Raw genomic sequence first — 24,975 nt, forward strand, 5'->3', positions numbered from 1 at the left:
TCATGATCTGCCCGCCTTGGCCTCCCAAAGTGCTGGGATTACAGGCGTGAGCCACTGCGCCCAGTCAGGCCTTGGTCCTTTCTGAGCTTCCTCTCCATGATTTAAGATTCTTCTTAGAAACCCAATGGCATGCAGACCTTCAAATAGTTATGAGTCAGAACGTGTTTGGAAAGAAAGCCAGTAGTTCTTATTAAACATACACCTACCTGGCATTCCTACCAATATGACAGTCACTCATTTAAACCTGTGTGATGTATATAATTGCAAAGTAAAATTGCCCGGCAATTTGATTTTTTTTTTTTTTTTTTTTTTTGAGACAGAGTCTCGCTCTGTCGCCAGACTGGAGTGCAGTAGAATGATCTCAGCTTACTGCAACCTCTGCCTCCCGGGTTCAAGCAATTCTCCTGCCTCAGCCTCCCAAATAGCTGGGACTACAGGCATGTGCCACCATACCCAGCTAATTTTTGTATTTTTAGTAGAGACGGGGTTTCGCCATGTTGGCCAGGATGGTCTCGATCTCATGTGCCACCATGCCCAGCTAATTTTTGTATTTTTAGTAGAGACGGGGTTTCACCATGTTGGCCAGGATGGTGTTGATCTCTTGACCCAGTGATCCATCGGCCTCAGCCTCCCAAAGTGCTAGGATTACAGGTGTGAGCCACCGCACCCGGCCAGCCATTTCAATTTTTAACACTATCTCAGGGTAGCCAGGGCCCCTGGGACAGGTAAAAGTTCCCACACCGTGCTGTTGCATTGCTTCCGCCATGCCTGCTCTTCCTGACAAAGCTGGGGCGGCTTTGGAGTCAGCCAGAAAACCATATCCATCACATCTTAGGCTGCCCAGTGGAGTGTGCACGTTTAGAATTCTGAGCCCTCTTTTCTTACATAAAGAAGCCTTTAATCAGGGCATTGGAACGATCCCATCATGGCCCCATGGCCCATTCAGATGGCCCATTAAGGAAAATGCCTTTGGGAAACTACAAAAGTTACGAGAAATCAATGAGTTTAAAGATGGCAGAAGCTCAGTGCTTTATTCCACACAAATTGCATGGCTGAACACCTTGAAGCCTTAGAAATAGACTGGCCAAAGAAATAGACTGGCCAAAGGATTGGCCTTGCTAGGACTCTACTCCCCTTTTCAAAGGAGACCAACTAACAGCTGCCTTCTGGTTTTTACTTGGAACTCAACTGAAAACCTTATAAACATGTGTCAGAACTTGGAGATGAGCAGATCGCACAGCTTTTCTACACAGTGCTGTAGCTACCGTCTTCCTGGGGTGACTTCTTCCTAGGACTTCAGTAAGTGGAATTGGACATTAGGTAACCGCACAGAGAAGACAATGGCCAATATTCTCTTGGAAGACTTAGAAAATGGAGATCCAGGTGGTTCTGTTCATCTTTGAGCCCTGCAGGTGCATCCCTGTTTGATGATGATCCTGTCCTGAATCACCAGGAGGAGACCACCTGGATGTCCACGGGCAGCGTTCTTCAAGGCACACAGTAGGGGGTTGATAAATTGTTCATAAAGCCAAATAAACTATGCTTGAATAAGCTTAATATTCCATCCAAATATTTTGTGACTCATTGGTAATACCTTTTAAGGATCACTTAACAAACAGCAGCAAATAGTGACTTTTTCCACTTAAAAGATATTTGAGACACAACCCTTACATCTATGCAAATTGAGAGGAAGGCCAAGTAGGTACCTTGAAGCTCTTTCCAAATAAATCTAAATTTTATCTTTGTTTCCTAAAATCCAGTTAATTCCCAGTGCCCCCTGATCTCAGATCAAACACTCAGGTTGTCTGATTCTTGAGGGTTGGGTCAGAATTGCATGCTTATTTCCCTCCCCGCAGCACCCTACACAGGATGCATCTGTAGTTAACACTCCAGAAACTGTTCCTGCTGCACTCTGATGCCCTGTAAAACCAGTCCAGCCCAGGAGTGCCTTGTCCATAAGCACCTTGCCACATGGCTGATACCCTATACCCTCTCCCACCAGTAAATATTAAACTCTGTGTCATTATGCTCTGCTCTCCAAAAACCTACCAGTGATCACAAAGTGCTGTCTGTGGCATTTGGAGATGCCACCAAACTTCCAATTCTCCCCCAAGATTCTAAGATACGAACTTTCCTTGTTTTCTTACCTCTCTGGTTGTTCCTTCTCTGTTACTGTTCCTAATTTTTTTTTCCTCCTTCCTGTGGGTGCTGGAAGTGGGGTGGGGCAATAGCGATCTGTCCTTCAATTTGTGTTCCAGTTGTCCAAGGAATGTTGCCTTTGGAGTGTCCAATTATTGCTTCCAAGTCCACATGTTCATTTGTTCATTAAAATATATCAAGCACCAGCTAAGTGTCAGTTACTGTACATGGGGACCGCATTCATAAGATTTAGACTTCGCGCTTGAGGGACTTCCTTCCAAACCCCTCCATGGTGTGTCACTGAGGGGCTCCTCCGTTCTTCAGAATCTTGGGCCTGAAGACTTGGGAGCTTCCTTTGTGCATTATTTTCCAGATTTTGGGCACCTGCTATGATTTCCCTGCAAAACATACAACCTTGCACTTTAATCTAGTCGGGGTTCTGTTCTTCACACTGCCAGAGAAGACAAATTGGATCCTTGTTGTCTCCCTTGTCACCTGACTTACTGTCTTCGTCGTACCCTACGGCCCACCCATTTTAAGTACCCAACAGGTCCCCACTCCCTCCTTGCCTCTCCCTCTCAGAAACACACACACAAATGATGAATATCTGCTGCATGTCATACCAGATCCAAGAGCCTCTGCTTGGTCTTCAGAGCTGAACTTCACCTCTTCCCCAGTATTCATCCACTGCCTGCTTCAGAGGCGTCTCCTCAGCACCCCACCCGCCTTCTCCCCCTCAGCTGTATACCTTTCTTGCCGTGTTGCAAAACCCCTCTACTGGGATGCCTTCCCCTCTCCTGTTGGCCTCTAATCCCATCCCCCAGGCATAGTTCGAGCCCTGTATCCTCAAAATCCCCCTGTCCTCTCATCCTTCTACATTCTTTCCATATTTAGAGTAAATATGATACTCCCTAGCCCTTCATTTCCCCCACCAAGTGGCACACTGTCTCCAACCTTCTCTGCATGCTCTATTCACTCCTGGATCTTGTGTACTCGTGTGCTGAGTGAATGAACAAGAGGCTGATTGAACGATTAGTTCAGGGAAGTCCAGAAACCCTAATCTCAGGATCAGCATGGAATAAAATTTGAAACTGAGTGTGAGAAGAAAATGCAAAATACGTCTGTGATATTGGAGAGGGGAAAGTTTTCTTAAATGGGACTTGGAAACACCCAAAGTATATGGGCAAAAAAAAAAAAGAGCTTGACTCCAAAATTAAGAATTTATATTTAATGAAAAGATATTTGAGATAGTTGGTAGACAGATAATAGACTTGCCTAAGATATTTATACCATCCCAAATTCACAAAGGATAAATGTCTAAAATACACAAGGAACTCATTCAAGTCAAGACGAAATGAATAATTACTATTATTATAATTTGTTTATATCATTTATATTTATTTATATTTATAATATGGCAATAGTTAAAATAATAATAACATTCGTTGACTGTCATTTGCCAGGCACTGTATGTATTATTTTATTTAATCTTTACAAATCTATGAGGTAGTTGCTGTTTTTACCTATTACAGGCAGGGAAGCTAAGATAGAGTTACATGAGGAAGCTTGCTCAAGGTCACACGGTCAATAAACGGCAGGGCCAGGCTGTGCCCCAGGCAGGCTGGCTCTAACATAAGTTCTAACTCCAGCCTTCTTGTTGGTATGTTTAGAGGACATGAAAGGGTAATTCACACTTCAGTGAATACTAAGTATAAAAAAGGACCTCAGCTTCCTAATAATCAGAGCTGTGCCGTTTTTTTTGTTTTTGTTTTTAAGACAGGTTCTCTGTTGCCCAGGCTAGAGTGCAGTGGTGCGATCTTGGCTCACTGCAGCTTCTGCCTCTTGGGTTCAAGCAATTCTCCTGCCTCAGCCACCAAGTAGCTGGTATTACAGGTGCGCGGCACCATGTGCAGCTAATTTTTGTATTTTTACTAGAGACGGAGTTTCTACTAAAGGCCTAATTTTGTATTTTTAGTAGAGATGGGGTAGCTTGATAGGTATCATATTGGCAAAAAATAAATAAAGTTCCTGATAACACCATAGCACTGGTAGCATTTAGGGAAGATGTGAGTGTGTGTTCTCCCTGACCAGCAATGCTGGGAGGACATTCCCAGGGAAAGGCTTACACGAGGAATAAGAGGACCTTGTGAGGGGTCCATCACAGCTCCCTGCTGATAGCAACATGCCCATGTTTAGGGGAATGGATGGATGGAAAGGAGCATGAACGAAGGGCATGAGCTGGTGAGCAGACGTGGATAGGTAGAAATGGCACGCCATTTACATGGATGAAAAACACAGTATTTATGAACAATTCTATATACAGTCATGCATTGCTTGACAACGAGGAAGCATTCTGAGAAATGTGTCCTTAGGTGATTTCATCCTTGTGGGAACATTGTAGAATGCAACGTTGTAGAACACAAACCCAGATGGCACAGCCTGCTACACAGAGGCTATATGGTGTAGCCTGTTGCTTCTAGGTTACAAAGCTGTGCAGCATGTTACTGTACTGAGTGCTACAGGCAACTGTAACACATTGATAAGTATTTGTGTATCCAAATATATCTAGACAGAGACAACCTACAGTAAAAATAGGATATAAGAGTTTAAGTACTGTAACACCTGTACAGGGAACTTACCATGAATGGAGCTTGCAGGTCTGGAAGCTTCTCTGGGTGAGTGAGTCAATGAGTGAGTGGTGAGAGGATGTGAAGACCTAGGACGTTCCTGTACACTCCTGTAGACTATAAACACTGGACACTTAGGCTACACTAAATTGATCAAAACATACATTTCTTTCTTCACTAATAAATTAGCTTTTGCTGACTGTAACTTTACTTCAGCAACTTTTATTTTTTAACTTTTTGATTCCTAATAACACTTAGCTTAAAACACAAACAGGCCAGGCACTGTGGTTCATGCCTGTAACCCCACCATTTTGGGAGGCCAAAATGGATGGGTTGGATCACGAGGTCAGGAGTTCAAGACCAGCCTGGCCAAGATGGTGAAACCCTGTCTCCACGAAAAATACAAAAATTAGCCAGGTGTGGTGGCACATGCCAGTAGTCCCAGCCACTCAGGAGGCTGAAGCAGAAGAGTCGCTTGAACCCAGAAGGCAGAGGTTGCAGTGAGCCGAGATCACACCACTGCACTCCAGCTGGGCGACAGAGCGAGACTCTGTCTCAAAAAAAAAAAAAAAGAAAAACAACAACAAAAAACACATTATACAGCTGTACAAAATATTTTCTTTATATCCTTATTCTATAAACTGTTTGCTATTTTTAACATTTTTACTTTTAAAACATTTTTGCTAAAAACCAAGACACAGCCACACATTAACCTAGACCTACAGGGTTGAGATCTTCAATATCACTGTGGTCCAGCTCCACATCCTGTACCCATAGAGGTTCATCAGGGGCAGTAACACACACGGAGCTGTCATCTCCTAGGACAACAGTGCCTTCTTCTGGAATTCCTACTGAAGGGCCTGCCTGAGGCTGTTTTACAGTTAACTTTTTTTTTTTAAGTTGTACACTCTAAAATAATGATAAAAAGTATAATATAGTAATTACATAAACCAGTAACATGGTCATTTATTATCATTTTCAAGTATGTACTGTGCATAACTGGATGTGCTAGACTTTTATACAACTGGCAGTACAGTAGGTTTGTTTACACCAGGGTCACCACAAATGACAGTCATGTGTTGTGATGTTATGATGGCTACGACGTCACTAGGTGACAGGAATTTTTCTGCACCTCTATCATCTTATGGGACTGTGGTACATGTGGCCCATCTTACTGAAATGTGATGAGGTGCATGACTCTAGTCTTCACAGATACGGAGGCTCTAAGGACAGATATCAAATACATTAGACTGGGCACCTGTGGGAGAACAGGAATAGGGAACGAAGGAGAGAAAAGAGTAAAATAAAAAACAAACATGCAAAACTATACATAACTGGCATGGATTAATGGTGACAATGTACCAGGCACTGAGAAATATGACAGAAAACTATGAGAATTAAGGTTTTAAAAAACAAGCAAAAAACAAGACGATATCAAGCACTGATTTCAGGATAACTCCTTGAAGCCTCATATTTAAGCTTTGAGACTTAATTTTGGACAATCCAAGACAGTGGTTCCAATGAGTAAATCACGATTAGGGTAATCCAAAGAGCTCTTCTTCTTCAGTTGTCTGTGGAAAACGTGACATTTTCCTTCAGGTAAAATCCGTGTATGCTGGCTGCCAGCACAGAGCCATCTGGCTGGCCTTGGCTGCTGGGCATTGGTCTTGGCTTTGTCCCACCCCTGCAGCAGCCTTCTTCCCCAGGATGGTCAAAGCTCACCCAGAGCAAAGATGCTGTGCACTCAGGAACACTGGATTCAGGCATTGATCCAAGCCCCGATGCAGCTCTGTGATATAAAAATGAGAGGAGGGAGGAGAACTTGTCTTTTAGCCAAAACATTTTCCAAACCACAGGCAGTTACCATGTCCTTCAGACTCAAGGCACATTAGCTACATTGATAATAATCCTTTTAATTTTTAAGACCACAAAACATTAAAACATTGAAAATTATAAATAGATAACATCGAAGTATGGTGGGAATTCTATTTTGTATGCATGTTTAGATGGACTAAGGATCTTTTCTTTTTTTCCAGACTGGGCCAGAACTAAGTACCTGTAAGAATCAGCACAGTTCAGCCTTTTGTATCAATTGCAGTTGTGTCCATGTATGTGTGTGTGCATTCTTGGGTACCTGTGTACACACCTGCACGTTACCTACACAAACCTCAGTGTTCCCATCCTTCTTAGGTGGGATTTTTGAACACTGCATTTACACTGGCCTGAAATAAGTTTGTTGGAGTCATGGGCCTCATGTAGTGGCCAGGCTGGGTTGCAAAGCCATTGGCTATCCAAACATTCAGAAGACCTTTAGGAATCAATGTGTTTTTGTTAAGGAGTCTATGTAGAGTCGAATTTTCCTAGAGCAATATTGAGTCAAGAGGAAGCAAATAACATGCATTATTGTTGGATCAAAATAAAAACAGGAAGCTTCCATTTTTCATTTCGCCACACCTGTTACTTCAATATCCAGTTTATCAATTCAGTTCAGAATCACAATTAGAACTGGAAGAGACCAAAAACATCACCCACTCCTCTGATTTTGAGGCGGAAGAAATGACAACCCTGCAAGAAGGAGTCTCTTGCCTAAAACTATCAAGCACATAAGGTGTGCAGTTGGAACCTGCCTTGCATTTGGGGCCCTTTCCATTCATTATACTAAGTCTTTGCTGTTAATAGACTCCACTTATTGGGGTCAAATATTGGGGGAATATAACATGTATGATATACCTCGAATGGCCAGGAGGGGGTGCTAGAGGTTAGTACAAATAACTAAATGCAGTCGGAACACTCTTAAAGCATGAAGCTGGGAGTTGAAAACAAACAGGAAATATATTTTGTATCAAAATGCAGCTGCTTCATGAAGACAGAAATTAATCCCTGAATCATAAACAGCCAAGCAGTTCCCTTACAGCACAGGCTCTAGAGACTGGTCTGTTTGGTTCAAATTCTTGGTGTGCTCTTTATTAGCTAGGTGACCTTGAGGAGTTATTTAACCTCTGTAAGCTTCAATTTCATCTGAAAAATGGGGATAAGTATCACCTACTTTCTGCTTGCAAGAAAAGAATAAATATACACAATGTTTGACACTCAAAGGGTATTTGCTATCATTTAATGGATCAAGAATTTCTGTTATGACTTTAAAAATTAGTCTTTTAATAAAAGGCCATTAACTATTTACTTAACAGTGCTAGAGGAAATTTCTGTGACTTTTTGAGGTCCACAACAATTAACTGAATGAATACTATTCAACAGTATCTTAGGTTGTTTGCTTACTGGCATCTGAGAGTGACCCTTGAGTTTCTAAAATCTTTCTGAAATTTTCTTCATGGTCTCTTATACTTTATAGCTTAAAAAGAAATATATATAATATTATACACATATGATATATGTATATATGTTATATAATTTATATTAAAATATTTATATATATATATGAATATAAAATGACCGGTAGCCAAGATTTTGGAATTTGTTAGACTTCAGTTGAAATCCAGGCTCCATTATTTACTCGTCAAATGACCTTGAAGAGTTTAACCTTTTTAAGATTCCAACTCTCTCATCTGTGAAATGTGGTTGATTATCTCTCCTTTGGAGTATTATTATAAGAATTAAATTGTGGTAAAGACTAGCTTAGATATCATTTAGTTTAGAAATGAACAAGTTGGCACAATCCCCGGCCCCAGGAGATGAATGGTGTATCCAGGGTAAAGGTTATAATTGCCACGTACAGTGACTTTCCCAAGGACATACAACCTCTAAGTGGCAGTGCTTGGACTTTTATTCTGTCTTTTCCAAAGCAATACATTCTTGGAGCTAAAAGTTCTCAGGTCAAACTCTCCAAAGTGTCCCTATTTGGCAGCTCCATCTTGAGAAGTAACCTCTCCCTTGCGCACACTCTTCGTGGGATTGCATTGTTGGCTGCTCATCTTGGGCTGAGGCCCATGACCGGACCATTCCCAGGGCACCAGGCGGCCACAGGGCCTGTGGGAAGAGCAGGAAGGAAGTGAGGCTTTGGCTGAGGTTTCTGGGACACACTTAACTTTCCTGGAAACAGTGCCTGACACCGCCTGGCCACAGCACCGGCAGGAGATGCTGCTGTTTTATGGGAACATGCAGGGCCCAGTGAGCAGCACAGGACACAGGAACATAAACTGGGGACCCTTCATCCATCCACTCTGGCTTTGTATCTTCTCCATTATCCACTCCTATTTTAGCCCAGGATGATCAGTGACGATGTGCATGAGTTACTCATTCCCATCTATGCCCCAGCCCAGACTGAGCATATAAAAACCCTGTTCTTTGCAGAATTTTTCATTTTTCCTTTTAATTTTCTATGGAAAGAACATACATTATATAATTCAGCCTTGTTGACACCCTTATAATAGCCTTCTAAACTACACACCTGTTCATTTATCCCATCCAAATATATTTGATACAGGGTCTCACTATATTGCCCAGGCTGGAGTGCAGTGGCGTGATCACAGCTCACTGCAGCCTTGACCTCCCAGACTCAAGTGATCCTCCCACTTCAGCCTCCCGAGTAGTTGGGACTACAGGCGTGTGCCATCACATGCAGCTAAATTTTTGTATTTTTTGTAGAGACTGGGTTTCACCATGTTGCTCAGGCTGGTCTGGAACTCCTGGGCTTAACTGATCTGCCTGCCTCGGCCTCCCACAGTGCTGGGATTACAGGCATGAGCCACCGTGCCCAGCCTCATCGATACACATTCAATGCCTACTATGTTCCAGGCCTTGTGCTGTGTGCTCTTGATACTGAGGTGTGTGCCCCCTTAAGCTCATTGAAAACACTATTGACCTGCGTCACTGCGGTCACAAAGTGATACAGAGAGCCCAGACAACCGTTTAGAGGCGAGGAAATTCTAATAATTCATGCTAAGCAGATTGTTTCCCATAGTGTCGCTATGGAACATCTCACAGCAGACTGAAATAGAAATATAAGCAATTGTCTGTGTACTAGAACTTTCTCCCCAAGGCAGTGCTATTTTTTAAACAACTCTTCTATCATCATCATAATTCTGACCTCTTGATATGTAATGGTACAATTATGAGGAGAAGCAGAAGAACATTTACATCTGTGAGTTTGCACCTCTCTCCCACCATAGCGAGCAGATCACACCCTCAGGACGCCAGAAGACTGGCAAGGAGGACTTGATAGGGATGAAAGGAGAGACAGAAGAGGGGACAGAGTGTTAATATGAAGACGGAGAGGGCGTGATATAGAGACAGTGACGGCAACAGAAAGTAGAAAATTGAAGAGGGACAGAGAGCAGAGTGGAAGTGAGAAGGAAAGAAAATGACTAGGACAGTGGCCATACAGGCAAAAAGAGCGAGAGACAGAGACACATGGAGAGGTATAGTTCTCTATCATGGCAGGGAGAGAGAGAGAAAACAGAGAAAGAAATACAAAACACAGAGAGAGGGTGAGAGACAGAGGGACAGAGAGAGAGAGAGAGAGGGAGGGAAGATGGAGAGAGAGAAAACAACAGAGAAGAGAGAGAGACTGTGATATAAATATAACGACAGGGAGAGGGACAGTGATGGAGAGAGACAGAGAAATAGGGAAAGATACAAGAAGAGAGAACTGGAGTTAGGGGGAGAGATAGGGAGAGAGAGAGAACGATAGACCTGTGGAGACAGAAGCATACACGTGGACACACAGAGTGCGGCAGTGTTAGGAAGATAGAGATAAATATACAGAAATAGTGGTAAATATTGAGATAGAAAAATATATATAAAGAGAAAAAAGAAAGAAATATGCATATTTATATATTGTAAAAAATAATATATCAATGTATTTATACATGTATAATATGTTATATATAAAATATTATATATATTTCTATACAAAAAATTAGCCAGGTGTGGTGGCGGGCACCTGTAGTCCCAGCTACTCAGGAGGCTGAGGCAGGAGAATGGCGTGAACCAGGGAGGCAGAGCTTGCAGTGAGCCAAGATTGCACCACTACAGTCCAGCCTGGGCGACAGAGCGAGATTCCGTCTCAAAAAAAAAAAAAAAAATTATATGTATTTCTAGCTTTCCTTTTCTCTTTATATATTCTGTCTGTCTGTCTATCCATACTATTGCCACAATAACGCCATGTAGCAAATATCCCAAACTCAGTGGCTTAGCACAATAATCATCTACAAATTCTTACAAATGCGTAGGTTTGCTAGACTGTTCTGCTGATCTAAACCAAGCTCATCTGATCTTGGCTGGGCTTGGCCACATGTCAGGCAGCTGCTGGGTTAGCTGGGAGGAGGACTGCCTGGTCAAAGTGCCTGGGTCCGAATAAATCAGCTCCACTACACACAGGGTTTCATCCTCCAGAAGGCTAGCCTGGATTTATTCTAATGACAATGACAGAAAGCAAAGAGCTAGCAGAAGCACATCAGGCCACTTGAAGCCTCAGTTCAGAACTGGAGCCCTATGAGTTCTTTTGTATTTAAAAAAAAAAACAAGGCGGGGGGAATAAACGGCGCCTCTTAATTGAAGGAGCTTTGAATTATCAAGAATGAGTTCCACTTCTGGAAAATTTGCAGTGAGCCCACGCTGCCTTGTTTGGCTCACAAATGCAACTATGAACCCTGAATCTGAGGACTTTGAAAAATAAATGATAGCAAGTCAATTGGAGGAGGAAATCGGAAAGTGAAGCACTATGAATTCACAGTAAGTTTCTTATTTATTTTTCCTCAATTATCCCCTGGCCTGTACTCAGGTAATCAGAGTATATGTACAAAGATAATCTGAAATGCAGAACTGTACACCAGGTGAGGACAGAGAGAAAGGGGGACTCTCTGTGGTCAGAGAGCCCTGGTTTTCTGTTTTTCGTCCTTTTCCATTCTCTCGCAGCCCCCAGGCAATCTGAGTGGCAGTGGCAGCAGCTATGGTGAGCCAGGAGCCTAAAACTCTTAGGACAGGGATCCTTCTCTCTGACCAGGGAAGCTGTGGCCCTGAGAGAGAATCCTGGTGGTTTTTGTTCTCTGTCCTCTCACTACTTGGCCCTGGAGGGAGACACAATGGTGGGAAATGCAGTGTATTAAAGCCACACCTGTCTGGCCAGAGGACTGGAGGGGCATTTCCTGTGAACTAGAAAGTATCGCAGAGCTTGCAGAGAGAAAGAAGATTAAGAAAGAAACATCATGCAATGATGTCTGGACTCCTGGGCTCACCCACTAGCTGTGCATGCATAAACATGACCCTAAACAGCTCCAAATCCAAAGGCCTTGCAAACTGAAGCAGGAGTAGGCACTGCCCAGGTCCTAGAATGGCCACTGGGTGGCGCACACACAGGACAGGTCTGACAAGTACTGCAAAGGCTGGAAAACGGAACCGACTGGAACTGCCCACCAAACACCAGTAGGAAGTTGTAATCCCTAACTGCGTCAGTTGCCTGCTAACAAAAAAAAATCCTTCCACATTCTGTGTAATATTTAAGCAATGCCCAGAGCTCTATAACATGATATTCAAAGTGTGCAGGATTTAATCAGAAATTGCTCCGCATGTGGAGGATAAGGAAAATCTTAGCATCTCCAAACGGAAAAGCCAAACAACAGATGCTAATCCTGACATGACACAGGTGTTGGAATAACAAACACTTTAAAGGAGCTATTGTGACCACAGAAAGAAATGGAAAGAGAGAAGGAGAGAAAGAGGTAGAAAGTAAATAGATAGGAGAGATACAAGTAGAGAAATAGAAAAAGAGATGAATAGAGATAGGCAGATACAATGACAGAAATATAGAGATATGAAGAGAGAGAGTAAAAACAGGAGCACTAAAGCAAAATAGAGGAGACTGAGAGCTGTAAGAGGGAGCTACAGGAGGAAAAATGTAAAGGGGTGAACAACAACGGGACAGAGAAAAAAGAAATATGAACATAAAGATGGAGATGGAAGGACATAGTGATAGAAAGCAACGCAGGAGATAGAGAAATAGAATAGTAGAGAGAGAAATGGAGCCAGTGCACATGAACGCTATAAAGCAATTCATGGTAGTTGTCTAAATTCAATATATCATTACGGTTGCATAATGCTAATATTCTCATTTTAACATTTATCCTAAATTTATCGGTTGTAATACTTCCACAAAAGAACTTTCATTCGGTCAGGCACAGTGGCTCACACCTGTAATCCCAGCACTTTGGGAGGCCGAGGTGGGTGGATCACTTGAGGTCAGGAGTTCAAGACCAGTCTGGCCCACATGGTGAAACCCTGTATCTATGAAAAATATAAAAATTAGCTAGATGTGGTGGTGCGTGCCTGTAATCCCAGCTACTTGGGAGGCTGAGGCAGGAGAATTGCTTGAACCCAGGAGGTGGAGATTGCAGTGAGCCGAGATTGTGCCACTGCACTCCAGCCTGGGCCACAGAGCGAGACTCTATCTATCTAAAGAAAAAAAAAAACAAAAACTTTCATTCTTAAGCTCTGTGGTATTCTGAAATGTTTGTACAGAAATGGCAAGGTAAATGTTTGATTATTTTCTTTTCTGTTTTCAGAATGAGATGGTGTCTTAGCAACCTCCAGAGGAGACTTTATTTTGCTATACTATGTTTTTCAAGAATTTCTGTAGGTGTTATTCTTTTGGTGCTTAAAATGTCCTACCGATGGTTAGTGAGAGCCACTGCTGTTGTTTTTCTTTGAGTAGAGTCCAAGGCAAACCAACATGCCTGACCCTCAGTCCTGTTAATAAAGCAGGCTCAAGCCTTCTCAGAATGGCCCTGGGTGGACTTGCAAATGTGGACTTGCAAATGTGAAAAGGAAGGTAGTTCAGGGCCCTAATCAGAAGCTTCCTGGCAGGACCAGGTCCTAGCAGCTGCGTTGGCTGCTGCAACTCTGAAGTGCAGGGTGTGAGCCTGCTGTGGGACTGCACTCTCCCAAGGGCCATGACCAGCTGGCACCAGGGTCAGCTTCCCCCTCATCTGCACTCCCTCTGCTGTGGGTCTGAGCTCTCCATGCCCCTGGCTCTCTCATGCAGAGGGCCTGCTCTCAGCTGCCACAAGAGGGCGATGGAGAACGGGCCTGAGCAGAGAGGCAGGAGCTCCTCTGCAGGTCCTCCCAGGAACCAGCCCTTCTGGGAGGAAGGCTTGGGAGTCCCCTAAGACACATCCTCAGTCACTTCTCCCTGCTTGTGACTCAGGAAGACCAGCTCCTCCTACTGTCTTCTGTGCTAGGGATCACTTCCTTGTTGAGTGGGACCTGAGTTTTGAGAGGGTCTTCTGCTCCTCTTCATCTGGGCCCTTTCCTTCCAAGGTCCCAGAGAGGAAGGCATGCGGTGGGCCCTAGCGGTGCTTCTAGCTTTCCTGTCTCCTGGTGAGTGCGCTGCCTACAGAGAGGCTCACAGGTTTTGTTTTGTTTTGTTCTTTTCTTCTTTTGCAAGGAACGCCATACTAAGAAATGCCTCATTATATTTTGTGTTGTTCCCATTGCAGCCAGTCAGATATCTTCCAACTTGGAAGGGAGAACGAAGTCAGTCACCGGCCCGACTGGGTCATCTGCTGAAATCACCTGTGATCTTCCCGGAGCAAGTACCTTATACATCCACTGGTATCTATACCAGGAGGGGAAGGCCCCACAGCGTCTTCTGTACTATGAACCCTACTACTTCAGGGTTGTGTTGGAATCAGGAATCACTCCAGGAAAGTATGACACTGGAAGCACAAGGAGCAGCTGGAATTTGAGACTGCAAAATCTAATTGAAAATGATTCTGGGGTCTATTACTGTGCCACCTGGGATGGGCACGGTGATTCAGACCTGTCCTACACCACACTGAAAATCTGCCTGTAGTTGCTTCTGGTACATAAGATAGACCAGCCAACTCTCATTTCCTGCCCTGAATTTACTGTTTTCTGTACAAAGAGAAACACAGCTTAACTCCTGATCTCCCCTGCAATATCACACTCCCCTGGCAGCAGCTGCACCCTGTTCCCCACCCTCCCCCAGGACTTTCCTGAAGACCAAGCTGCCACCTCCAGGCCTCAGCTAAGCAGCCTGGCTGAGAGCAAGGTTCTCTCAGCTCTCCTAGAACATGGCGAAGGCCCACTCACTCTGCTTCCTAGGACAGACAGGTACAGCTAGGGTCCAGCTGTGAAGCAAGACATTTTGGACAAAAATGGGAAGGGTATTTATACAGAATCATACATCCAATAATGGTCCAGAGATCGCAGCTGAGAGTGGTGCTTATTCCTTATGTCTATAACAATATAAGCAATACTATAATGACCACTAAAACACTAGGCCAATATATGCAGTTCAACATTCTCTCTCTCTGCCCTCCCTTTTATTCTCACTCTCCTTTCTTACTTCCATGCTTGCTTTTATCATTTTTCTCTCTCTCCCTCCCTCCCTCCTTTCCTTCCATCCCCCCCACCCTCCCACCCCCCACTTCCTTCTGTCCATTCTATTCACTTTCCTTCCTTCCTTCCTTCCTTCCTTGCTTTTCTCTCTCTTTCTCTCCTTTTTGGGTACATAATCAGAATACTTTTTCCACAAAATCATTTGAAATAATTTTTCTCTATGTGTTCATGCCAACATTGATATAGCTACTTTAATTGTTCAGTTTTCATTTTTATATTTTGAAAATGTGCGTATTATTTTGCTTTGTTTCATATCTGTTTTGTATATATAAAACATTTACATGGAACTGAAGTCAAAATTATAAAAGATGATGCATTTGAAGATTTTAGCTTCCATTGTAGATTCCTCATTCCTCTTTTCTCCCTGACACTATAGGTAACAATATTTTTACCAGTTTTCTTGAACTTTTTCACTCTGTTTGTCATAGTGCAGTATGTATCAATTCTATTTCAATGCCATATTTAGATTTTTGTTCGTATATTTGGTTTTCATGCATTTTAATCAATCTTATATTTTCCCATGTCTGGATTGTGTGTCTTACTTCTAAAGGTGCACATACTTCATAAGTATGCATAAAGAAGTCCATATCATTTATTTGAACGTTTTTATGCATTGATTATTTAATGATGGCATCACTGATCTATCAGGAATTTTTATACAATAATTACTGTATTAGTCATAATAATACTGGCCAGGCCCGGTGGCTCATGCCTGTAATCCCAGCATTTGGGTAGTCCAGTCATTAGGATCACTTAGGCCGGGAGATTGTGACCAGCTTAGCCAACATGGTGAAACCCTGTCTCTACTAAAAATACAAAAAATTAGCCGGCTGTAGTGGCGCACACATGTAATCCCAGCTACTTGGATGCTGAAGCAGGAGAATCTGTAGAGCCTGGAAGGTGGAGTTTTCAGTGAGCTAATATCACACTACTGCCGTCCAGTTTGGGCAACACAGTGAGACTCTGTCTCAAAAAGACTAATAATAATAATAATATTGGTGGTAAATATGGATACTGACATTCTTGTAGTTAATGTACTAAGCACATTGCATGCATATTTTATTTAATCTACACAGAAACTTCATTAAGGTTTAAAGTACTGTTGAATGTAACATTAGAAATTGGGGGGTTAATTAACATTCCCTAAGTCATATGCTTCAACTTGATAATGATTGCAATCCAAGCTCTGTGGTTCCGAAAATGAGATTTGTTAATTCAGTTTGCATTCCCTCATCTTTGGGAGTACCAGCATTATTTCACAAATTTATAGGTCATTTACAGTTCTTCTTTTGTGAATCGCCTTGTCATACTCTGTGCCTATTCTTCTTTTGGAGGATTAATTTTTTCTTATTAGTTTGCAAAAGTTAATATACACTATTTTAAAGATACTGACCCTTTATCAAATGTGTTGAAGATATTTCCCCTCATTTGTTATTATTTACATTTGGCACCTTTTGGTGAATTGAACTTTGAAAAAAAAGCATTAAAATCTATCAATTTTTCTAGGGTGTCTAGTTTGATGTCAAGCTTAGAAAGGCCAATCTCACCTAGAATTTCTATGCAATTCATCATTGTTTAGGTATAATGGTTTTGTTTTTATTACAACTAAATCACTATTTGTATCTGGTAAGGTAGAAATGCAATAATATTTGTTTCCATATGGTAAGTCAATACCCAAAAGAGAACTTATAAAATAATTGACTATTTCCTTGTGGATATTAACATATCACTTTATCACATGATAAAATATTACATACATGTGGCTCTCTTTCTGCATTTTCCACTGTGTTCCATGAATCTTGTCATTCTACTGCCAGTATTGCCCTCTCTTCAGCACTGTAGCTTTATAGTTCTTTTCACATTCTGATGAAGTTCCTCTCATTATTTTTTTGTTTTAAGAATTTTCTGTGCATTCTAGTGTGATCTCAATCCTCTCTCCCTTCCCATTTTTAAACGGTGAGACTTCAGTCCAGCAAGACTTTTTCATGCTCCAAGGCAGGCAAGCTTCCCTCCTTCATAAGGATCCCAGAACTCAGCTTTCAGAGCTGCTCCTACAGCAGCCTCATGTCCTGCGCGTGTGCTCCAGAGGCAGAGGGAGACCAACCGGAGCCCCCTCCCTTTCCCATTCTCAGCTGAGATGACAGCAGAAACTGAATTCTCTGAGGTAGCCCAACACAACAACCAAGAGGGACACTGTTCTACATCTCATTATGCATATTTCAAACATGTGTCTCTATATACTTCTTACAGAGGTGGTGATAATCTGCGTATGCCTTACTGAATTTTCACAATAATATTACTGTACTTGTTTTGTCCCCTATATTTCCATCTGTGAATCCAGGTGCACTGCACATATTAGTCTGCTTTCTGAGGGTAGGGATGACAAATAAAATGTACAATACCGGGGGAATTGGAAGTTCAGATAAATAACAAGTTTTTAGTTTAAGTATGTTCCAAATATTGCATGACATGGCACCCAATACTACTTTAAAAACAAACAAGCAAACAAACAAATTCACACTCCTACTTTAATGAACAAAAATCCTCTAATAAGGAGGTCACACCCACAGGATTACAGGTACCCCGCCCCTCCCACACACACCCACATATTTACCTTAGAGCAGAGTCCAGGACACACCAACACACATGATCCTCAGTCCTTTTAATAAAGCACGTTCAACCCTTCTCAGAGTGGCCTTGAGTGATTGCCTCCATGTGTCTGCAGATGCGAAAAGGAAGTTGGTTCAGGGCCCTAATCAGAGGCTTACTGTCAGGACAAGGTTGTGGCATCAGCATTAGCTGCTGCAACTCTGAAGGGCAGGGTGGGAGCCTGCTATGGGACTGCCCCCTCCAAGGTGTGAGCCTGTTAATTCCAGGGTCAGCTTCCCCAACATCTGCAGTCCCTCAGCTGGAGGCCTGAGCTCTCAATGCCCCTGCCTCCTTTCTGCTCTGGGCCTGCTCTCAGCTGCCACAAGAGGGCGCTGAAGAACGGGCCTGAGCAGAGACGCAGGCGCTCCTCTGCAGGTCCTCCCAGGCACCATCCCTTCTGGGAGGAAGGCTTGGGAGTCCCCTAAGACACATCCTCAGTCACTTCTCTCTGCCTGTGTCTCAGGAAGACCAGCTCCTCCTACTGTCTTCTGTGCTAGGGATCACTTCCTTGTTGAGTGGGGCCTGCGTTTTCAGAGGATCTTCTGCTCCTCTTCATCGGGTCCCTTTCCTTCCAAGGCCCCCGAGAGGAAGGCATGTGGTGGGCCCTAGCGGTGCTTCTAGCTTTCCTGTCTCCTGGTGAGTGTGCTGCCTACAGAGAGGCTCATGGGTTTTGTTTTGTTTATTTTCTTCTTTTGCAAAGAGTGCCATACTAAGGAATTCCTCATTATATTTTGTGTTGTTCCCATTGCAGCCAGTCAGAAATCTTCCAACTTGGAAGGGAGAACGAAGTCAGTCACCAGGCCGACTGGGTCATCTGCTGAAATCACTTGTGATCTTCCTGGAGAAAGTACCGTCTACATCCACTGGTACCTGCACCAGGAGGGGAAGGCCCTACAGCGTCTTCTGTACTACGACTCCTACAACTCCAGAGTTGTGCTGGAATCAGGAATCAGTCCAGGGAAGTATGATACTTACGGAAGCACAAGGAAGAACCTGAGATTGATACTGCGAAATCTAATTGAAAATGATTCTGGGGTCTATTACTGTGCCACCTGGGATGGGCACTGTGATTCAGATCCGCCCTACACCACACTGAAAATCTGCCTTGTGGCTGCTTCTGGTACACAAGATAGAGCCGCCCCCTCTCATTTCCTGCCACCAAATTTACCGTGTGCTGAACAAGAGAAACATTGCTTAACTCCTGATCTCCCCTGCAATATTACACTCTCCTGGCAGCAGCTGCACCCTGTTCCCCACCCTCCCCCAGGACTTTCCTGAAGACCAAGCTGCCATCTCAGCTAAGCCTCAGTGAAGCAGCCTGGCTGAGAGCAAGGTTCTCTTAGCTCTCCTAGGACATGGGAGAGGCCCACTCACTCTGCTTCCTAGGACAAACGGGTACCCCTAGGGTCCAGCTGTGAAGCAAGATATTTTGGACAACAAATGGGAAGGATATTTATACTAAATTGTGTATCCCATCATGATCCAGAAATCACAGCTGAGACTGGTGCTTATTCCTTATAACAATATAAGCAATACTATAATGACCACTGAAACACCACGCCTAGGTATGCAGTTGAACATTCTCTCCCTCTGCCCTCCCTTTTATTCTCTCTCTCTTTTTTCTTAATTCTTTGCTTTCTTTTATTATTTTTCTCTCTCTCCCTTCCTCCCTCCCTCCATCCCTCCCTCCCTCCTTCCCTCCCTCTCTCCCTCCCTCCTTCCTTCCCTTCCTCTCTTCTTTCCTTCCATCCATTCTCCTTCCTTTGTTTTCCTTCCTTCCTTCTTTGTTTTTCTCTTTCTTTCCTTTTTGGGTACATAATCAGAATACTTTTTCCACAAAATCATTTGAAATAATTTTTCCCTATGTGTTCATGTCAACATTGATATAGCTAGTTTAATTGTTCAGTTTTCATTTTTACATTTTGGAAATTTGGTGTATTACTTTGTTTTGTTTTATATCTTTTTATATATATAAAACATTTACATGGAACTGAAATCAAAATTATAAAAGATGATGCATTTGAAGATTTTAGCTTCCATTGTAGATTTCTCGTTCCTCTTTTCTCCGACGCTATAGGTAACAATATTTTTGTCAGTTCACTTGAGCTTTTCACTCTGTTTGTCATAGCGGAGAATGTATTGTTTCTATTTAAACGCCATATTTATATTTTCGTTCTGATATTCGGTTTCTATATATTTTAATCAATCTTATATTTTCCCGTGTCGGGATTGTGTGTCTTACTTCTAAAGGTGCACATACTTCATAAGTATGCATAAAGACGTCCATATCATTTATTTGAATGTTTTTATGCATTGATTATTTAACGATGGCATCACTGATCTATCAGGAATTTTTATACAATAATTACTGTATTAGTCATAATAATACTGGCCAGGCCCGGTGGCTCATGCCTATAATCCCAGCATTTGGGTAGTCCAGTCGTTAGGATCACTTAGGCTGGGAGATTGCGACCAGCTGAGCCAACATGGTGAAACCCTGTCTCTACTAAAAATATAAAAAATTAGCCAGCTGTAGTGGCGCACACATGTAATCCCAGCTACTTTGGATGCTGAGGCAGGAGAATCTGTAGAGCCTGGAAGGTGGAGTTTTCAGTGAGTAATATCACACTACTGCAGTCCAGTTTGGGCAACAGAGTGAGACTCTGTCTCAAAAAAATTAATAATGATAATAATAATATTGATGGTACATATGGGTACTGACATTCTTGTAGTTAATGTACTAAGCACATTACATGCATATTTTATTTAATCTACACAAAAATTTCATTAAGGTTTAAAGTACTGTTGAATGTAACATAAGAAATTGGGGTGTTAATTAACATTCCCCAAGTCATCTACTTTAATTTGATAATGATTGCAATCCAAGCTCTGTGGTTCCGAAAATGAGATTAGTTAATTCAGTTTGGATTCCCCCATCTTTGGGAGTACCAGCATTATTTCACAACTTTATAGGTCATTTATAGTTCTTCTTTTGTGAATCGCCTTGTCATACTCTTTGCCTATTCTTCTTTTGGAGGATTAATTTTTTCTTACTGCTTCCTAAGAATTAATATACACTATTTTAAAGATACTGACCCTTTATCAAATGTGTTGAGGATACTTCCCCTCATTTGTTATTATTTACATTTGGCACCTTTTGGTGAATTGAACTTTGAAAAAACAGCATTAAAGTCTATCAATTTTTCAGGGTGTCTAGTTTGATGTCAAGCTTAGAAAGGCCAATCTCACCTAGAATTTCTATGCAATTCATCATTGTTTAAGTCTAATGATTTTGCTTGTATTACAACTAAATCACTATTTGTAAGTAAGGTAGGGTAGAAATGCAATAATATTTGTTTCCATATGGTAAGTCAATACCCAAAAGAGAACTTATAAAATAATTGACTATTTCCTTGTGGATATTAACATATCACTTTATCACATGATAAAATATTACATACATGTGGCTCTCTTTCTGCATTTTCCACTGTGTTCCATGAATCTTGTCATTCTACAGCCAGTATTGCCCTCTCGTCAGCACTGTAGCTTTATAGTTCTTTTCACATTCTGATGAAGTTTCTTTCATTATTTTTTTGTTTTAAGAATTTTCTGTGCATTCTAGTGTGATCTCAATCCTCTCCCTTCCCATTTTTAAACCGTGAGACTTCAGTCCAGCAAGACTTTTTCACGTTCCAAGGCAGGCAAGCTTCCCTCCTTCACAAGGACCCGAAAACTCAGCTTTCAGAGCTGCTCCTACAACAGCCTCATGTCCTGCATGTGTGCTCCAGAGGCAGAGGGAGACCAACCGGAGCCCCCACCCTTTCTCATTCCCAGCTGTGATGACAGCAGAAACTAAATTCTCTGAGCTAGCCCAACACAACAACCAAGAGGGACACTGTTCTACATCTCATTATGCATATTTCAAACATGTGTCTCTATATACTTCTTACAGAGGTGGTGATAATCTGCGTATGCCTTACTGAATTTTCACAATAATATTACTGTACATGTCTTGTCCCCTATATTTCCATCTGTGAATCCAGGTGCACTGCACATATTAGTCTGCTTTCTGAGGGTAGGGATGACAAATAAAATATACAATACCCGGGGAATAGGAAGTTCAGATAAATAACAAGTTTTTAGTTTACGTATGTTGCAAATATTGCATGACATGGCACCCAATACTACTTTAAAAACTAACAAGCAAACAAACAAACTCACACTCCTACTTTAATGAACAAAAGTCCTCTAATAAGGAGGTCACACCCACAGGATTACAGGCACCACCCCCCCGCCCACCACACACACACAGACACATATTTACCTTAAAGCAGAGTCCAGGACACATCAACACACATGATCCTCAGTCCTTTTAATAAAGCACGTTCAACCCTCCTCAGAGTGGCCTTGAGTGGTTGCCTCCATATGTCTGCAGATGCGAAAAGGAAGTTGGTTCAGGGCCCTAATCAGAGGCTTCCTTTCAGGACAAGTTTCTGGCATCAGCATTAGCTGCTGCAACTCTGAAGGGCAGGGTGGGAGCCTGCTATGGGACTGCCCCCTCCAAGGTGTGAGCCTGTTAATTCCAAGGTCAGCTTCCCCAACATCTGCAGTCCCTCTGCTGGAGGCCTGAGCTCTCAATGCCCCTGCCTCCCTTCTGCTCTGGGCCTGCTCTCAGCTGCCACAAGAGGGTGATGAAGAACGGGCCTGAGGAGACACAGGAGCTCCTCTGCAGGTCCTCCCAGGCACCACCCCTTGAGGGAGGAAGGCTTGGGAGTCCCCTAAGACACATCCTCAGTCACTTCTCTCTGCCTGTGTCTCAGGAAGACCAGCTCCTCCTACTTTCTTCTGTGCTAGGGATCACTTCCTTATTGAGTGGGGCCTGAGTTTTCAGAGGATCTTCTGCTCCTCTTCATCTGGTCCCTTTCCTTCCGAGGCCCCCGAGAGGAAGGCATGCGGTGGGCCCTAGCGGTGCTTCTAGCTTTCCTGTCTCCTGGTGAGTGTGCTGCCTACAGAGAGGCTCACAGGTTGGGTTTTGTTTTGTTTTCTTCTTTTGAAAGGGGTGCCATACAAAGGAATACCTCATTATATTTTGTGTTGTTCTCATTGCAGCCAGTCAGAAATCTTCCAACTTGGAAGGGGGAACGAAGTCAGTCACCAGGCCGACTAGGTCATCTGCTGAAATCACTTGTGATCTTACTGTAACAAATGCCTTCTACATCCACTGGTACCTACACCAGGAGGGGAAGGCCCCACAGCGTCTTCTGTACTATGACGTCTCCAACTCAAGGGATGTGTTGGAATCAGGTCTCAGTCCAGGAAAGTATTATACTCATACACCCAGGTGGTGGAGCTGGATATTGATACTGCGAAATCTAATTGAAAATGATTCTGGGGTCTATTACTGTGCCACCTGGTACAGGCACAGTGATTCAGACCTGCCCTACACCACACTGAAAATCTGCCTTGTGGCTGCTTCTGGTACACAGGATAGAGCTGCCTGCTTTCATTTCCTGCCACCAAATTTACTGTATTCTAAACAAGAGAAAGACAGCTTAACTCCTGATCTCCCTCCTAATATCACACTGTCCTGGAAGCAGCTGCACCCTGTTCCCCACCCCTCCCCCAGAACTTTCCTGAAGACCAAGCTGCCATCTCCAGGCCTCAGCTAAGCAGCCTGGCTGAGAGCAAGGTTCTCTCAGCCATCCTAGGACATGGGGGAAGTCCACTCTCTCTACTTCCCGTGACAGACAGGTACAACTAGGGTCCAGCTGTGAAGTCAGATATTTTGGATGGCAAATGGGAAGGGTATTTATACTGAACCATGTATCTAGTCATGGTCCAGAGATCACAGCTGAGAGTGGTGCTTATTCCTTATGTCTATAACTATATAAGCAATACTATAATGACCACTAAAACACCACGCCTAGGTATGCAGTTGAACATTCTCTCCCTCTGCCCTCCCTTTTATTCTCTCTCTCTTTTTTCTTACTTCTTTGCTTGTTTTTATTTTTCTCTCCCTCCCTAACTCCCTCCCTCCCTCCCTCTGTCCATCCTTTCCTCCCTCCCTCCCTTGTTTCCTTCCATCCATTCTCCTTCCTTTTTTTCCTTCCTTCCTTCCTTGCTTTTCTCTGTCTTTCTTTCCTTTTTGGGTACATAATCAGGATACATTTTCCACAAAATCATTTGATATAATTTTTCTCTATTTGTTCATGCCAACATTGATACAGCTAGTTTAATTGTTCAGTTTTCATTTTTACATTTTGGAAATTTGTTATATTACTTTGTTTTGTTTCATATCTCTTTTGTATATATACAACATTTACATGGAACTGAAATCAAAATTATAAAAGATGATGCATTTGAAGATTTTAGCTTCCATTGTAGATTTCTCATTCCTCTTTTCTCCCTGACCCTATAGGTAACAATATTTTTGTCAGTTCACTTGAGCTTTTTCACTCTGTTTGTCACAGCAGTGTATGTATTGTTTCTATTTCAATGCCATATTTATATTTTCGTTCTGATATTCGGTTTTTATACATTTTAATCAATCTTACATTTTCCCATATCTGGATTGTGTGTCTTACTTCTAAAGGTGCACATACTTCATATGTATGCATAAAGAATTCCATATTATGTGTTTGAATGTTTTTATGCATTGATTATTTAATGATGGCATCACTGATCTATCAGAAATTTTTATACAATAATTACTGTGTTAGTAATAATAATACTGGCCAGGCCCGGTGGCTCATGCCTGTAATCCCAGCATTTGGGTAGTCCAGTTGTTAGGATCACTTAGGCTGGGAGATTGCGACCAGCTTAGCCAACATGGTGAAACACTGTCCCTACCAAAAATACAAAAAATTAGTGGTGCACACATGTAATCCCAGCTAGTTTGGATGCTGAGGTAGGGAATCTCCAGAGCCTGGAAGGTGAAGGTTTCAGTGAGGTAAGATCACACTACTACAGTCCAGTTTGGGCAACACAGCGAGGCTCTGTCTCAAAAAAATTAATAATAATAATAATATTGATGGTACATATGGATACTGACATTCTGGTAATGTACTAAGCACATTACGTGCATATTTTATTTAATCTACACAGAAACTTCATTAAGGGTTTAAAGTACCGTTGAATGTAACATAAGAAATTGGGGGGTTAATTAACATTCCCTAAGTCATATATT

At 42.5% G+C, this 24,975-nt stretch overlaps 1 long non-coding RNA gene, 1 pseudogene and 2 gene segments (V, D, J or C); 3 read left to right on the forward strand and 1 right to left on the reverse strand.

The window, feature by feature from the left end:
* Positions 1-8,525: 8,525 nt before the first annotated feature.
* Positions 8,526-18,228, reverse strand: LOC134761758 (uncharacterized). Its single transcript, XR_010140843.1, has 2 exons — positions 17,755-18,228; positions 8,526-8,750 (listed from the first exon to the last, which is right to left on the reverse strand). It is a non-coding gene; the product is annotated as an uncharacterized LOC134761758 (long non-coding RNA).
* On the forward strand, positions 14,054-14,770 carry LOC112134303 (probable non-functional T cell receptor gamma variable; annotated as a pseudogene).
* Positions 18,229-18,305: 77 nt separating the features above from the next.
* On the forward strand, positions 18,306-19,659 carry LOC100938131 (T cell receptor gamma variable 4-like). The segment is given in 2 exon segments: positions 18,306-18,425; positions 18,541-19,659. Coding segments are annotated over 2 exon segments (570 nt in total).
* A 3,080-nt stretch (positions 19,660-22,739) lies between these two features.
* On the forward strand, positions 22,740-23,593 carry LOC100938750 (T cell receptor gamma variable 5-like). The segment is given in 2 exon segments: positions 22,740-22,782; positions 22,899-23,593. Coding segments are annotated over 2 exon segments (603 nt in total).
* Positions 23,594-24,975: the final 1,382 nt, after the last annotated feature.

This window comes from Pongo abelii, chromosome 6 (genome assembly GCF_028885655.2).
Source record: "Pongo abelii isolate AG06213 chromosome 6, NHGRI_mPonAbe1-v2.0_pri, whole genome shotgun sequence".
Taxonomy (NCBI): domain Eukaryota; kingdom Metazoa; phylum Chordata; class Mammalia; order Primates; family Hominidae; genus Pongo; species Pongo abelii.